At 38.9% G+C, this 17039-nt stretch overlaps 1 protein-coding gene across 17 annotated transcripts in view; it reads right to left on the bottom strand.

Annotated features, from left to right (window-relative positions):
- Positions 1–17039, bottom strand: part of PTPN4 (protein tyrosine phosphatase non-receptor type 4) — a 190883-nt gene that overhangs the window by 78368 nt on the left and 95476 nt on the right. For all 17 annotated transcript variants that reach the window (XM_086349463.1, XM_086349429.1, XM_086349530.1 and 14 more), the window contains one exon: positions 11241–11329. In XM_086349463.1, coding sequence (XP_086205589.1) covers positions 11241–11329 — 89 coding nt within the window. The remainder of the gene's footprint in view (positions 1–11240; positions 11330–17039) is intronic.

Here is a 17039-nt window from a genome sequence, read left to right on the forward strand (position 1 = left end):
CAAATAATTTCAAATTTTGTATAGAAATACAAAAGACTCTAAACAGCCAAACAATCTTGAAAAAGAAAAACAGCAGAAGGAATCATGCTCCCTGACTTCAAACTATACTACAAAGCTACAGAAATCAAAACAGTATGGTACTGGCACAAAAACAGACACAGAAATCAATGGAAGAAGATGGAAAGTCCAGAAATAAACTCATGCATGCACCTATGGTCATGAATCTATGACAAAGGAACAAAGAATATACAATGAAGACAGTCTCTTCAATAACTGGTGCTGGGAAAACTGGACAGCTACATGTTAAAAAATGAGGTTAGAAAATTCTCTAACACCATAAACAAAACTAAACTCAAAATGGATTAAAGACTTAAATATAAGACTGGATACCATAAAACTCCTAGAAGAAAACATAAGCAAATAGTCTTTGACATAAATCATGGCAACATTTTTTGAGAACCATATCCTAAAACAAATGAAATAAAAACAAACAAATGAGACCTGCTGCTGCTGCTAAGTCATTTCAGTTGTGCCCAACTCTTAGCGACCCCATGGACTGGAGCCTACCAGGCTCCTCCGTCCATGGGATTTTCCAGGCAAGAGTACTCGAGTGGGGTGCCATTGCCTTCTCCAAATGAGACCTAACTAAACTTAAAAGCTTTTGCATAGCAAAGGAAACCAACAACAAAAAGAAAATCTACTGAATGAGAGAAAATATTTGCAAATGATATGACCAATAAGGGGTTAACATCCAACATATATAAACAGCGCTTACAATTCAACATGAAAACAAAACAAAAATCAAACAACCCAAGTAAAAAGTAGAACTGAACAGATGTGCTTCCAAAGAGGAAATGGAGATGGCCAACATGCATATGAAAATATGCTCAATACTACTAATCATCAGAGAAATACAAATCAAAACCACAAAGAGATACCACTTCACATCTGTCAGAATGGCTAGCATCAGAAAGACAATAAATGTTGGGTGGGAATGTGGAGAAAAGAGAACTCTCACGCATTGTTGATGGGAATGTCAACTAGTACAGCCACTTGTGGAAAACACTAAAACTACACCAACTAGTTAAGGGATATATACAAATTAAAAGATGCAAAATATAACATTAAAAACATATAATATGAAAGGGGAGGAGTATAAAAGATATTTTTCACAGAACTAGAGCAAATAATCATCTAACTTGTATGGTACCACAAAAGACCCAAATATCCAAAGCAATCTTCAGAAATAATAAAGCCAGAGGTATCAGGCTACCTGACATCAGACTATATATTACAAAGCTACAGTAACCAAAACAGTCTGGCACTGGCACAGAAATAGATATAAATATCAATGAAACAGAATAGAGGGCCCAGAAACAAACCCATGCTCACATGGTCAATTAATTTATGACAACAAGGAAAGAATGTACAATGGAGAAAAGATAGTCTCTTCAATAAATGGTGTTGGGAAAACTGGATGCTACGTGCAGGAAAATGAAACTGGACAACTTTGTCACACCATATACAAAAATAAATTCAAAATGGATTAAAGACAAAAATGTTAATACCTGAAAACATAAAACTCCAAGAAGAAAACACAAATAGTAACCCCTTTTGACATCAGTCTTAGTAATATTTTTTGGATATGTCTCCTCAGGTAAGGGAAGCAAAAGCAAAAATAAACAATGGGACTGCATCAAATTAAAAGATTTTGCACAGTGAAGGAAACCAACAAAAAGAAAAGATAGCCCACCAAATGAGAGAAGATATTCGCAAATGATACACCCAGTAAGGGGTTGATATCTAAGTATATAAACAACATATAACACAATACAAAAAAATTTTGATTAAAAAAATTAGGCAGAAGACCCGAAGAGGCATTTTTACAAAGATATACACATGACCCACAGTGACATTAAAAGATGCTCAGTATCACTAACTATCAGAGAAATGCAAACCACAATGAGATACCATCTCAGACCTGTCAGAATGGCTATTATCAAAATGACAAGAAATAACAAATGTTGATAAGGATGTGAAGAAAAGAGAATCTCTGTGCACAGTTGGTGGGAATGTAAATATGTGCCATTATCATGGAAAACAGTATGGGGGGCCCCAAAAAAACTAAAAACAGAACTACTGTATGATCCAGCAGTTCCACTTCTGGGTATTTATCCAAAGTAAATAAAAACACTGAATCAAAAAGATTTATGTATCCTTCTGTTCACTGCAAGAAGCAACATTTAGAACCTTATATGAAACAACTGACTGATTCAAAATTGGGAAAGGAGTATGACAAGGTTGTTTATTGTCACTCCATTTATTCACTTTTACGCAGAGCACATCATGCGAAATGCTGGGCTGGATGAGTTACAAGCTGGAATAAAGATTGCTAGGAGAAATATCAACAACCTCAGATATGCAAATGATACCACTTTAATGGCATAAAGAGAAGAGGAACTAAAGAAATCCTTGATGAGGGTGAAAGAGAAGAGTGAAAAAGATGGTTTAAGACTCAACATTCAAAAAAAATTAAGTTCATGGCATCTGGTCCCACCACTTCATGGCAAGTAGAAGGGGAAAAGGTGGATTTTTCTTCCTGGGCTCCAAAATCACTGTGGATGATGACTGCAGCCATGAAATTAAAAGACGATTGCTTCTTAGAAGAAAAGCTATGACAAACCTAGACAGTGTATTAAAAAGCAAAGATACCACTTTGATGACAAAGGTACGTATAATCAAGGCTATGGTCTTTTCAGTAGTCATGTACGGATGTGAGAGCTGGACCATAAAGAAGGCAGAGCACTGAAGAACCAATGCTTTCAAACTGTGGAGCTGAAGAAGACTTAAGAGTCCACTGGACAGCAAGGAGATCAAGCCAGTCAATCTTAAAGGAAATCAACCCTGAATACTCATTGGAAGGACTGATGCTGAAGCTGAAGCTCCAATATTTTGGCTACCTGATGTGAACAGCCAACTCATCAGAAGACTGCTGCTAGGAAAGATTGAGGGCAGAGGAGAAGGGGGAGACAGAGGATGAGATGGTTAGATGGCATCACTGATTCAACAGACATGAACCTGGGCAAACTCCAGGAGATGGTGAGGGACAGGGAAGCCTGGAGTGCTGCAGTTCATGGGGTTGCAAAGAGTCAGACACAACTTGGCAACTGAACAACCAATGTTCACTGCAGAACTATTTATAACAGCCAAGATACAGAAACAATCTAAGTGTCCATATGAGGGGATAAAGATGTGATGTATGTGTGTAGATGTGTATGGATGTTCAGTTCAACTCAATTTAGTCGGTTAGTCGTGTCTGACTCTTTGCGACCCCATGAACCTCAGCACACCAGGCCTCCCTGTCCATCACCAACTCACAGAGTCTACCCAAACTCATGTCCATCGAGTCAGTGATGCCATTCAACCATCTCATCCTGTCATCTCCTTGTCCCAAATTCAATCTTTCTCAGCATCAGGGTCTTTTAAAATGAGTCAGTTCTTCGCAGCAGGTGGCCAAAGTACTGGAGTTTCAGCTTCAACATCAGTCCTTCCAATGAATATTCAGGACTGATTTCCTTTAGGATGGACTGGTTCGATCTCCTTGCAGTCCAAGGGACTCTCAAGAGTCTTCTCCAACACCACAGTTTAAAAGCATCATTACTCAGTCATTGAAAAGAAATCTTGTCATTGTGGCAACATGGATGGACCAGGAGGGTATTATGAAAATGAAATAACTAGAAAGAGAAAAACAAATACCTTATGATTTTATTTATATGTAGAATCTAAAAAACAAAAAAGTGACTTACAGATATAAACAGCAAATGAATGGTTGCTGAGGGGAGGCTTCAGTGCAGATAAAGACAAATATGTGAAAGGAATTAAGAGCACAAACTTCCAGGTGTAAAATAAGTCATGGGAGTGTAATACACACGGAGGGAATACAGTCAAAAACACATAATAATTTTATATAGTGACGGACGAAAACTGGACTTATTGTAGTGATTGTTTCATAATGTATACAAAATACTAAACTACTATGCTGTATACCTGAAACTAATGTTACACTAATTATAACTCATTAAAAAAAAACTGTTGAAGCTTGTTTTATGGCTAATATATTTCTTCTTCTAATAAATAAGCTATGTATCCTTGAAAGGAATATGTATTTTGCTATTGCTAGGCACAGTATTGAAACGAGGGAAGGGGGCAGGGCGCAACCTTTAAAAGAATGACACAGCCACAGGACATGACAAAAACTGGTTAGAACCAACTAGATCCAAGATGATGGAAGCTTTGATTTCCAGTGGATCTTGAGCCTTGTTATTTGCTTACTGTAATGCATTAGCTACATGACACACCTGAGCTTCCCACTGAACCTGAGATTCAGTGCTAAAGAAACCTCATGCAATGTAGGAGACATGGGTTTGATCCCTGGGTCAGGAAGTTCCCTGGAAAAGGAAATGGCAACACACTCCAGTACTCCTGCCTGGAAAATCCCATCTTCCCAGCTTATTATTATTTGGCAGTTTACTTGCATGAACTCTACACCCCAATCTTCAGTTTATGTTTCTGCTATTGCTCTTCAGGAAGGCACAGCCCTGGGTGTGCCCAAAGTAATACTGAAATGACGGTAGTACCAGTCACCCCATCCTTTCAAAAACCACACCCAGCTGTGAACTTCTCTAACTGCCAACACACTGGTCTATTATTTTCAACAGTGCCCTATGTCATGAATTCCTTTAGAAACTAATTCAATTCAAATTGTTGCTATTCTGAAGAACAGTTTCTGTGGTAAGCATTTGAGGCTATCTCTTCTACTGTCCTTGATTTTGTCTCCTCTGTTGCCTTTGGGTTTCCCAAGAGAGTCCTTCTTAATTGGTCTGAGCTTTATAGTTAAATTTTGAACCTTCGTTATTATACAGGAGCCCTGGTGATGTGGCAGTTAAGTCTGGGGTTGGGCAGATGCCAGTCTCTAATCCTGTGATCCGGTCTCAGTGGGTTAGTGGTCTGGGCCTCTTGGCTGCACCCTTCAGTGCTCTGCAACTCACCCTTCCAGAGCTGAAACAAAAAGCAGAGAGAGGGCTTCCCTTCCTCCACCTCGGTTAGGCCCTGGTAATACCCATTTTGATTAAGTATAAATAGACTTCCTTAAGGACAGATCTTTGCTAATGAGAAAAGAAGGCTCTGAGCATATTTCAAACTACTTTCCTGCTCAACCCCTATATCCTGCCCTTCAATCACAAGTGGATTTTCTGTCAATCTTGGCCCTGAGATCACTGGTAGCAAAGGGCCCTTCCTAAGTAAGCAAGGCCTGAGGGAGTGTTTATCTGACAAGCTAGTCTCTGCTCTGTCTCCAGCAATTTGTCAACCACCCTTTATGTACTCCTGCCAGGTACTGCTGTAGCGGTGGTTTCTAGACCTGGTAAGCTGTCATTTCTTGTATTCATCTGTTTCTTCAGTTTTCAGAAATGCAGTATGCCCTGTGTTTTCAATTCTTTAGAAGATCTAAAAAGAGTTGTTGATTTGAGTTTTTTCAGAGTTTTTTTTTTTTTTTTTTCTTCTGAGAATAGGAGTAACAAGCTGCAAAATCTTTACCTGCTAGACTGGGAACCAGAACTGTCCCCTTCCCTTTTCATTTTACTAATGATGTTTTTTGATGAGCAGTAATTTTAATGAAGTCTAATTTACAGAATCCAAGTAATTCCCAATCCAGTACTCAACATTTTAAAGCATGAACTTGAACTGGATAATTTAGGGCTAATCATATATAGAAAGAAATGAGGAAGTAATTTTATTCTACACATAGCTCTACTTTTCAAAGAAGAGGTTAAATGAGAAGCTTGTGTTTCAGAATCTGAAAGACCCAAGTTTAAGGTTCCACTTCATATTTATCAAACTTATTAACCTTGGCCCAGTTAGCTTCTCTGGCATTTCTTATTCCTTATCCACAAAACAATGCTAAGGACATCCAAGTTGCAGGGTTATAAGGTACAGATAAAATGCATTAAAATCCATGAGTGATTTTCTTCCTTGCCTTAACCTCCTTTGAAAGGACTTAGGCCACCCCACCACAGCTCCCAGGACTGTTGTAGTCAGTGACCCTGACCCCATGACAGGCCACTGTCGACCCACACCTCCACTGGAGACTCCTGGACACTGACTGGCAAGTCTGGCTCAGTCTTTGGTGGGGGTCACAAAAAAACATCTATCTCTGTTTCATCGACTACACTAAAGCCTTTGACTGTGTGGATCATAACAAACTGTGGAAAACTCTTCAAGAGATGGGAATACATGACTATCTTACCTGTCTCCTGAGAAACCTATATGTGGGTCAAGAACCCTGTATACATACAGTGAGAACCCTGTATGGAACAACTGACTGGTTCAGAATTGAGAAAGGAGTACAACAAGGCTGTTTGTTGTCACCCTGTTTATTTAACTTATACACTGAGCACATCATGAGAAATGCCAGAATGAATGAGTTACAAGATGGAATCAAGATTAGCAGGAGAAAAACATCAACAACCTCAGATATGCAGATGATACCCCCCTCTAATGGCAGAAAGCAAAGAGAAACTAAAGAACCTCTTGATGAGGGTGAAGGAGGAGAGTGAAAAAGCTGACATAAAACTAAATATTAAAGAAAGTTCACAGCATCCAGTCCCATCACTTCATGGAAAATAGAAGAGGAAAAGGTGGAAACAGTGACAGATTTCCTCTTCTGGGGCTCTAAAATCACTGCAGATGATTACTGCAGCCATGAAATCAGAAGATGATTGCTTCTTGGCAGGAAAGCTATGACAAACCTAGGTGGTGTGTTGAAAAACAAAGACATCGCTCTACCAACAAAGGTCTGTACAGTCAAGGCTATGGTCTTTCCAATGGTCATATACGGCTGTGAATGCCAGACCGTAAAGAAGGCAGAATGACAAAGAATTGATGCCTTGGAACCGTGGTGCTAGAGAAGACTCTTGTGAGGCCCTTGGACAGTGAGAAGATCAAACCAGTCAATCTTAAAGTAAATCAACCCTGCATACTCATTGAAAGGACTGATGCTGAAGCTCCAATATTTTGGTCACCTGATGTGAAGAGCTGACTTACTGGAAAAGACCCTGATGCTGGGAAAGATTAAGGGCAGAAGGAGAAGGGGGCATCAGAGGATGAGACAGCTGGATGGCATCACTGATGCAATGGACATGAACTTGGGCAAATTCCAGGAGATGGTGAAGGACAGGGAGACCTGGTGTGCTGAGATCATGCAGTTGGACATGACTGAGCAACTGAACAACAGCAGATGGAATATATAAGATCCTTTAAAATCTGAATCCAATTTCTCTTCTAAGCAATATCATCTTAAAATCTTACTCCCTTGCTTCTGTCCTCAGTGAAGATAACTTAAAAAAAAAAAAAAAAATCAGGGGCTTCCTTGGTGACTCAGTGGTAAAAAAAACCCACCTGCCAATGCAGGAGATGTGGGTTTGATCCCTGATCCAGAAGATCCCACAATCCACAGAGCAACTGGGCCCAAGCACCAAAACTATTGAGCCTGTGCTCTAAAGCCTGTGAGCTGCAACTACTGAGCCCACATGTCACAACTATTGAAGCCCATGTGCTTTAGAGCCTGGGCTCCTCAACAAGAGAAGCCACCACAATGAGAAGCCCATGCACTGAAACTGAAGAGTAGCCCCAGCTCTCTGCAACTAGAGAAAAGTCTGCAAAGCAACGAAGACCCAGCACAGCCAAACATAAATAAATAAAAATCAAACCACATATCCCATCATTTGAACTTGCCACATCCTTTCTTACTATGAAAGAAATTAAGTGAAGTCGCTCAGTAGTGTCCAACTCTTTGCGACCTCATGGACTGTAGCCCACCAGGCTCCTCCCTCCATGGGATTCTCCAATCAAGAGTACTGGAGTGGGTTGCCATTTCCTTCTCCAGATTCTTACTATGAGGCCTCTGCAAATGTTTGGTACCTTTACCCCAAATTCTGACTGAACCTTCCAGACACACATTCCTCTTCCATACTCCCTCTTCATTGAGGAAATTTCTATTCATCCTTTAAAAACCACCTCAAATACAGCAAAGGCCAACACAATACTGCAAAGCAATTATCCTCCAACTGAAACAAAACAAAACAAAACAAAAAACCACCTTAAATATCATGAAGACACTAAAATTTTCCCTGGTAAAATTATATCATTGGTACTTCCAAAGTAATTTGTCAAAAACTCTTCCAGAATCTTTATTTTATAATAATAAATATATATATATGCATAAAGAATTTTGAAAATACAGAAAAATTTAGATTATCATTTTAACCCATATTATCTGAAAAGAATTTCTGATTTTGACATTTATATAATATGTAAAGTTAATAAAAAATGTTTAATTCTCTTCAGTAAATCAGAAAAGCATTAAAATTAAAGATACACATTTACCATTATGAAAATAAACAATCATAACTGTTTTTTCTGAAACACTTAATTCACCAATCTTCTTCTTATGTTTTGTAATTAATTTTTATGTGCTCACTTTTAGGCAAGGACCATGTCTCAAGCTGTTTTGTACTTTCCTCTAACCATAACACAAGTTGAATTACACAGAAGAATTTAAAGATATGACATGAAACATTAAATGATCTTTGGCTTTCTTTAATGAACTTTAGAGAGGTATAATCTATATATAAAATGAAATATCCCAATTTTAAATGAACAATTTAATGAGTTTTGACAAATGTATTGAGTTATATAATGTCCATCCACCAAAATCACCATATAGCAATTTGCATCACCTGAAAATGTCCCCTTAGCACCCTTTTACAGTCAATTTCCTCCCATTTTTAATCCCTGGCAACCAAGTGGTCTGTTGTCTCTATAATACGTGTTTTCCAGAATTTCATATAAATAGAAACAGAGTACGTCATCTTTTGTGTCAGGCTTTTCACACTTGACATCATGTTTTGAAGGTAGGGTCACCCATATTGTTTAGTGTGTCAAACAGTTCATTTCTTTCACTGCTAAACAATATTTCATTGCATAGATGTAATTTGCTTGTGCAGTCACCAACTGATAGACATTTGAAATTCTGTTTTGTGCTATTATGAATAATATAGCTATAAACACAGTGTGCACATCTTTATACAAACTTACGTTTTCATTTCTCTTGGGCAAATATCTAGGAACAGAATTGCCAGATTATACGGTTAATCTAAATTTAATCTTTAAGAAATGCCGGTTTTCCCAAGTTGGTCTATTACTTTGCATTCCCACCAGCAATATATGAGGTTTCTAGATGCTCTGCTTCCTTGCCATCACGTGGTACTATCATTTTTAAAAATATTTATTTATTTGGCTGCACCAGGTCTCAGTTGCAGCATGCGAACTCTTACTTGGGCATGTGGGATCTAGTTTGCTGAGCAGGTATAGAACTCAAGTCCCCTGCACTGGGAACATGGAGTTCTAGCCACTGGACCACCAGGGAAGTCCCACTGTTGTTCTTTTTAATTGGAGCTATTCCAGTGGGTGAATGGAAATAGTTCACTGTGGTTTTAATTTGCATTTCACTGATGACTGAGCATTTTTTTGTACTTATCTGTCATTTATATAACTCCTTTGGTGGAAGTATCTATTCACAAATTTTTCCAATTCTTTTAAATTAAGTTAAAAAGTTAAAGTACCTAAGAGTCTTTTACATTTTTTGGATAAGTCCTTTATCAAATATATACTTTACAAAAGACTGAGTTTTACCTTTTCATTTTGTTTACAGTGTCCTCTGGAGAACAAAAGTATTTAATTTTGAAGAGGTTCACTGCATCAGCTTTTTATTTTATATTTAATTTTTTCCTAGTGACCTACCAGGGAAATTTATGTTTCTTTTCTCAACATAATTGTGGTGATTTTCTAAAATAATAGCTTCTGTCAGTTATCATATTTCTATTAAGTGTTATATAAGTGACTAATTACAAAAATCTATTAATAATAATCACAGATATTGAAAAGCCTGGCCATCTCATTTCAGAGATATATAAATAAACAGATTGATCCAATATATTTCTTTTGTATTTATTTCTTCCTTAGAAAGGGCTTGGGCTTGGCCTTAGGGCTTCCCTGGTAGCACAGACAGTAAAAAATCTTCCTGAAATGTAGGAGACCCAAGTTAGATCCCTGGGTGGAGAAGATCCACTGGAGAAGGAAATGGCAATCCACTGGAGAAGGAAATGGCAACCCACTCCAATATCCTTGCCCGGAGAATCCACGGACAGAGGGGCCTGGTGGGCTACAGTCCATTGGCTTGCAAACAGTTGGACACAACTGAGCGACTAACTTTCTTCCTTTCTTCCCTTAGTGAAAATCATTGTCTTTACTTTTCAAAAACCTAAGATATTTATATGACATATGCACAAAAATCAATGTCGTGTTTACAATTTTCAGGCTATCCCCTTAGAGGGTAGTGGTAGATGCTACTTCTCTTTCTACCTCACTCTGGGATGCTAAAGTGATGGTTGGTAAGTCACTGGACAGTTAGGACAAGGACAACAATGCTAAGGGCAGTAGAGCAATGAGACAAAAGAAACATGAGTTTCAAACCACATGGAGTCACCTTACTTTCCCAGCACCAATCTAAACCATGCCAGTGTTCCAACTAATAAACTAGCACCCATCAAATGCATTTAAATGAGGTACTGTATTCAATACTTTGTACAACGCTCCAATACTTTGCCCACCTGATGTGAAGAGCCAACTCACTGGAAAAGACCCTGATGCTGCAAAAGACTGAAGGCAAAAGGAGAAGGGGGTGGCAGAGGATGAGATGGTTGGATAGCATCACTGACTCAATGGACATGAGTTTGAGCAAATTCGGGGAGATAGTGAAGGATAGGGAAGCCCAGCACGATGCAGTTCATGGGATCACAAAGAGTCAGACACGACTTAGCAACTAAACAACAACTGTATCCAAAGCAATTGGCAAGGTGCAAGACACAGAGTGTACATGATGATATTAGCTATTGTACTACAGTACAAATTGAGAGACTGTCTAAGAGGAAAAACTTGCAAAGTAGTATTTTCTTTAAGCTAAGAAATTTTTGAAAAAAATAATTCAACTATTTTTGTATCTTCTAGTAGATTCCAAGTAAGTGGGATAAAGTTGTATGATAACATTAAATAGTTCAACAAAAATATGAACTATATTTGGTAATACAATAGTAAAAGTGAAAAGTATTGACGGAAGTTCTTACCATGGAAAGGTATTCATTCGTACTCTGTTCTTATAAATCAGAATTCCTCCTGACATCACTCCAATCATAATTTCATTGTTACTTTGATCCTTCAAAAAACAAACAAAAAAAAATGGGAAATCTAAGATAATGAGTTTTAACTGATAAAGATATAATTTTTAAATATGATTAGTTATTTTACACAATGTGACATTATATCAAAGGCAGCAGTTAACTGCGCAATATATATAAACCCAGATGGTAACTATTACAATCATAAAAATAAGACATACTTCAAATCAAATTTAAATGTTGCATTATTAAAATTTATTAATAATGTAAAGCAAAAATAATCTTAGGCTTTTCCATAGTTTATAACTGGACTCTTTGGGATAGAAAATCCAAGACCACATCTTGTAGAATGTTAAGTTAGTATCCATCTTTCCATTTCTAAAACTATTACAATCCAATCACTGTGTAAATATGGTGTCAGGATTGCAAAGGTGAATAAAACCTGTAGTTCAGAGCATAGTGAAAGGCAATTTGTAATAAAACAGTATTTCCAATATAAGGAGAAATTCTTTAACTAACATAATACAATAAAAACATCACAGGAAAACAGAGTGGGGAACACTGTTGGAGAGTGTGGAAGAAAATTTGAATTGTGCTTTCATGAGTGAGTTTTCATGCTGATTCAACTTGAACAACTGACTTGCAACTATTAACAAACTAAGTAGAATTAAAAGTTTCCTCACTTGCTAAAAAGTCTTGAAATAGTTTTGCTTAACTTGAGACCCACTCCGGTATTCTTGCCTGGGAAATTCCATAGACAGAGGAAACTGGCAGGCTATAGTCTATGGGGTCGTGAAGATTCAGACACAACTGTGCATGCATGCAAGAGTGCTTAATTTGAGACATACTACAGGCAAACTAATATAGCAATAATGCTTTTATCCCTAGCATTCATGTGATCAGAAGATAGAACTAACTGATGAAAATATAACCAAGAGTTTATAACTGTCTCTGTAGGAAAAAATGTCTAAAATGTAGTTTCAATAATTTCTAATTACTAGAGTAAAAACTTGTTTCCCATCAGGTCACTTCCATGTGTTTTGTATATCCATAATTATATGTTCTATTAATACTGTTCTCAGGCACCCCACTCCAGCACTCTTGCCTGGAAAATCCCATGGATGGAGGAGCCTGGTAGGCTGCAGTCCATGGGGTTGTGAAGAGTCGGACACGACTGAGTGACTTCACTTTCACTTTTCAATTTTCATGCATTGGAGAAGGAAATGGCAACCCACTCCAGTGTTCTTGCCTGGAGAATCCCAGGGACGGGGGAGCCTGGTGGGCTGCCGTCTATGGGGTCGCACAGAGTCGGACACGACTGAAGTGACTTAGCAGCATCTCTTCTTAATGTCTCTCTGATGGATCATATCAAACCTAACCAAAGTCTACATCAAGTCCAACTTCTCTGTGAAAACTTCATTAGACCTCAGAATGTACTGAATTATACCATGAATATGTGATCAACAGTCCAGACTGTGGGAAACTAAAGGCGAAATGGCCCAGTTCTTTAACAAAAAAATTCTATACAGTAAAGGAAGAAGGCATTAAAAGACATTTAAAGTTATTCAGTTCAAAACACAAAGCAAAATAAATTATAGTATCTAGAAAGACACACTGGGTGATAAAACCACAAAAAAATACATAAGGTGGGCAGGAGCTGGGACAGGGTGTAAAGAAGGTTTCTGGAATGGCTGGCAGAAGTCTAAGGATGACCTGGGTAGTATTTACAAAATTGTCACGAAATCAGATTGATTATATTCTTTGCAGCCAAAGATGGAGAAGCTCTATACAGTAAGCAAAAACAAAACCAGGAGCTGACTGTGGCTCAGATCATGAACTCCTTATTGCCAAATTCAGACTTAAATTGAAGAAAGTAGGGAAAACCACTAAACCATATGACCTAAATCAAATCCCTTATGATTATACCTCCCGCACTGCTTCCCTGGTAGCTCAGAAAGTAAAGCATCTGCCTGCAATGCAGAAGACCCGGGTTCGTTCCCTGAGTTGAGATGATCCCCAGGAGAAAGAAATGGCAACCCACTCCAATACTTTTGCCTGGAAAATTCCATGGACTGAGGAGCCTGGAGGGCTACAGTCCATGGGACCACAAAGAGTTGGACACAACTGAGTGACTTGACTTTCACTTTCACTTATGATTATACAGTGGAAATGAGAAATAAATTTAAGGGACTAGATCTCATAGAGTGCCTGATGAACTATGGACGGAGGTTAATGACATTGTAAAGGAGACATGGATTAAAACCATCCCCAAGAAAAAGAAACACAAAAAAAGCAAAATGGCTGTCTGAGGAGGCCTTACAAATAGCTGTGAAAAGAAAAGAAGTGAAAAGCAAAGGAAAAAAGGAAAAATATGCCCATTTGAATGCAGAGTTCCAAAGAGGAGCAAGGGGAGATACGAAAACCTTCCTCAGTGATCAGTGCAAAGAAATAGAGGAAAACAACAGAATGGGAAAGACTAGAGATCTCTTCAAGAAAATGAGAGATACCAAGGGAACATTTCATGCAAAGATGGGCAAGAATAAGGACAGAAATGGTAGGGACCTGACAGAAACAGATATTAAGAAGAGGTGGCAAGAATACACAGAAGAACTACACAAAAAGGATCTTCATGACCCAGATAATCACACTGGTGTGATCTCTCACCTAGAGCCAGACATCCTGGAATGCGAAGTCAAGTGGGCCTTAGAAAGCATCACTATGAACAAAGCTAGTGGAGGTGATGGAATTCCAGTTGAGCTATTTCAACTGAAAGGTGACGCTGTGAAAGTGCTGCACTCAATATGGAGCAAATTTGGATAACTCAGCAGTGGCCACAGGACGGGAAAAGGTCCATTTTCATTCCAATCCCAAAGAAAAGCAATGCCAAAGAATGCTCAAATTACTGCACAACTGCACTCATTTCACACGCTAGCAAAGTACTGCTCAAAATTCTCCAAGCCAGGCATCAACAATATTTGATGTTCAAACTGATTTTAGAAAAGGCAGAAGAATCAGAGATCAAATTGCCAACATCCGCTGGATCATTGAAAAAACAAGAGAGTTCCAGAAAAGCATCTATTTCTGCTTTATTGACTAGGATAAAGCCATTACTGTATGGATCACAACAAACTGTGGAAAATTCTTCAAGAGATGAGAATACCAGACCACCTGACCTGCCTCCTGAGAAATCTGTATGCAGATCAAGAAGCAACAGTTAGAACTGGACATGAATAGACTGGTTCCATATAGGAAAGGGAATATGTCAAGGCTGTATTTTGTCACCCTGTTTATTTAACTTATATGTAGAGTACATCATGAGAAATGCTGGGCTGGATGAAGAACAAGCTGGAATCAAGTTTGCCAGGAGAAATATCAGTAACCTCAGATATGCAGATGACACCACCCTTGTGACAGAGAGCAAAGAAGAACTAAATGCCTCTTGATGAAAGTGAAAGAGGAGAGTGATAAAGTTGGCTTAAAACTCAACATTCAGAAAACTAAGATCATGGCATCTGGTCCCATCACTTCACGGCAAATGGATGGGGAAAGAGTAGAAAGAGTGAGTGACTATTTTCTTGGGCTCCAAAATCACTGCAGATGGTGATTGCAGCCATGAAATTAAAAGAAGCTTGTTCCTTGGAAGGAAAGTTATGACCAACCCAGACTGCATATTAAAAAGCAGACATTACTTTTGCCAACAAACGTCCGTCTAGTCAAAGCTATGGTTTTTTTAGTAGTTGTGTATGGATGTGAGAGTTGGACTATAAAGAAAGCTGAGTGCCAAAGAACTGATGCTTTTCAACTGTGGTGTTGGAGAAGATTCTTCAAAGTCCCTTGGACAACACAGAGATCCAACCTGTCCATCCTAAAGGAAATCAATCCTGAATATTCACTGGAAGGATTGATGCTGAAGCTGAAATGCCAATCCTTTAGCCACCTGATGCGAAGAACTGATTGATTTAAAAATACCCTGATGCTGGGAAAGATTGAAGTCAGGAGGAGAAGAGAATGACAGAGGATGAGATGGGTTGGATGGCATCACCAACTCAAGGGACATGAGTTTGAGTAAACTCCGGGCATTGGAAAGACAGGGAGGCTTGGCATTCTGCTGTCCGTGGGGTCGCAAAGAATCAGACACAACTGAGCAACTGAACTGAACAGACCTGATAGCTCAACTGGAATTCCATCACCTCCACTAGCTTTGTTCCTAGTGATGCTTCCTAAGGCCCACTTGACTTTGCATTCCAGGATGTCTGGCTCTAGGTGAGTGGTCACACCATAGTGGTTATCTGGATCGTGAAGATCTTTTTTGTAAAGTTCTTCTGTGTATTCTTGCTACCTCTTCTTAGTATCTTCTGCTTCTGTTAGGTCCATACCATTTCTGTCCTTTATTGTGTCCATCTTCACATGAAATGTTTCCTTGGTATCTCTAGTTTTCTTGAAGAGATCTCTAGTCTTTCCCATTCTGTTGTTTTCCTCTATTTCTTTGCATTGATCACTAAGGAAGACTTTCTTATCTCTCCTTGCTATTCTTTGGAACTCTGCGTTCAAATGGGCATATCTTTCCTTTTCTCCTTTGCCTTTCACTTCTTTTCTCAGCTATTTATAAGGCCTCCTCAGACAACCATTTGGCCTTTTTGTGTTTCTTTTTCTTTGGGATGGTCTTGATCACTGCCTCCTGTACAATGTCATGAACCTCTGTCCATAGTTCTGAAGAACTATGTTCTCTGTCCATCAGATCTAGTCCCCTCAATCTGTTTGTCACTTCCACTGTATAATCGTAAGGGATTTGATGTGGGTCATACCTGAATGGTCTAGTGGTTTTCCCTACTGTCTTCAATTTAAGTCTGAAATTTGCAATAAGGAATTTATGATCTGAGACACAGTCAGCTCCTGGTCTTGTTTTTGCTGACGGTATAGAGCTTCACTATCTTTAGCTACAAAGAATACAATAACCTGATTTTGGTATTGACCATCTGGTCATGCACAAGCGTAGAGTCAGTTCTCCCACACTGCAGGCAGATTTTTAGCAGCTAAGTCACAAAGGAAGCCCAAGAATACTGGAGTGGGTAGCCTATCTCTTCTCCGGCAGACCTTCACAACCCAGCAATAGAACCGGGGTCTCCTGCACTGCAGGCAGATTCTTTACCAACTGAGCTATCAGGAAAGCCCGTCAACATTAGTTATTAGGAAAATACAAAGTAAAACCATGATGAGATAAAACACACTTATCAGAAAAGCTTAAAAAGAACAAAACAAAACGGGCAGTACCATATGCTAAAAAGGATGTAAAACTATTGGAACTTGTAAATAAGCTGGTGGGGATGCAATGAGGCTCAGGTACTCTAGAAAACAATTTGGTAATTTCATATAAAGCTACAAAGGTCCATCTAGTCAAGGCTATGGTTTTTCCTGTGGTCATGTATGGATGTGAGAGTTGGACTGTGAAGAAGGCTGAGCACTGAAGAATTGATGCTTTTGAACTGTGGTGTTGGAGAAGACTCTTGAGAGTCCCTTGGACTGCAAGGAGATCCATCCAGTCCATTCTGAAGGAGATCAGCCCTGGATTTCTTTGGAAGGAATGATGCTAAAGCTGAAACTTCAGTACTTTGGCCACCTCATGCGAAGAGTTGGCTCATTGGAAAAGACTCTGATGCTGGGAGGGATTGGGGGCAGGAGGAGAAGGGGACGACAGAGGATAAGATGGCTGGATGGCATCCCTGACTCAATGGACGTGAGTCTGAGTGA

This window comes from Bos grunniens, chromosome 2 (assembly GCF_055505025.1).
Source record: "Bos grunniens cultivar Pamir isolate PY7600 chromosome 2, Bosgru_T2T1.0, whole genome shotgun sequence".
NCBI classification, from domain to species: Eukaryota; Metazoa; Chordata; class Mammalia; order Artiodactyla; family Bovidae; genus Bos; species Bos grunniens.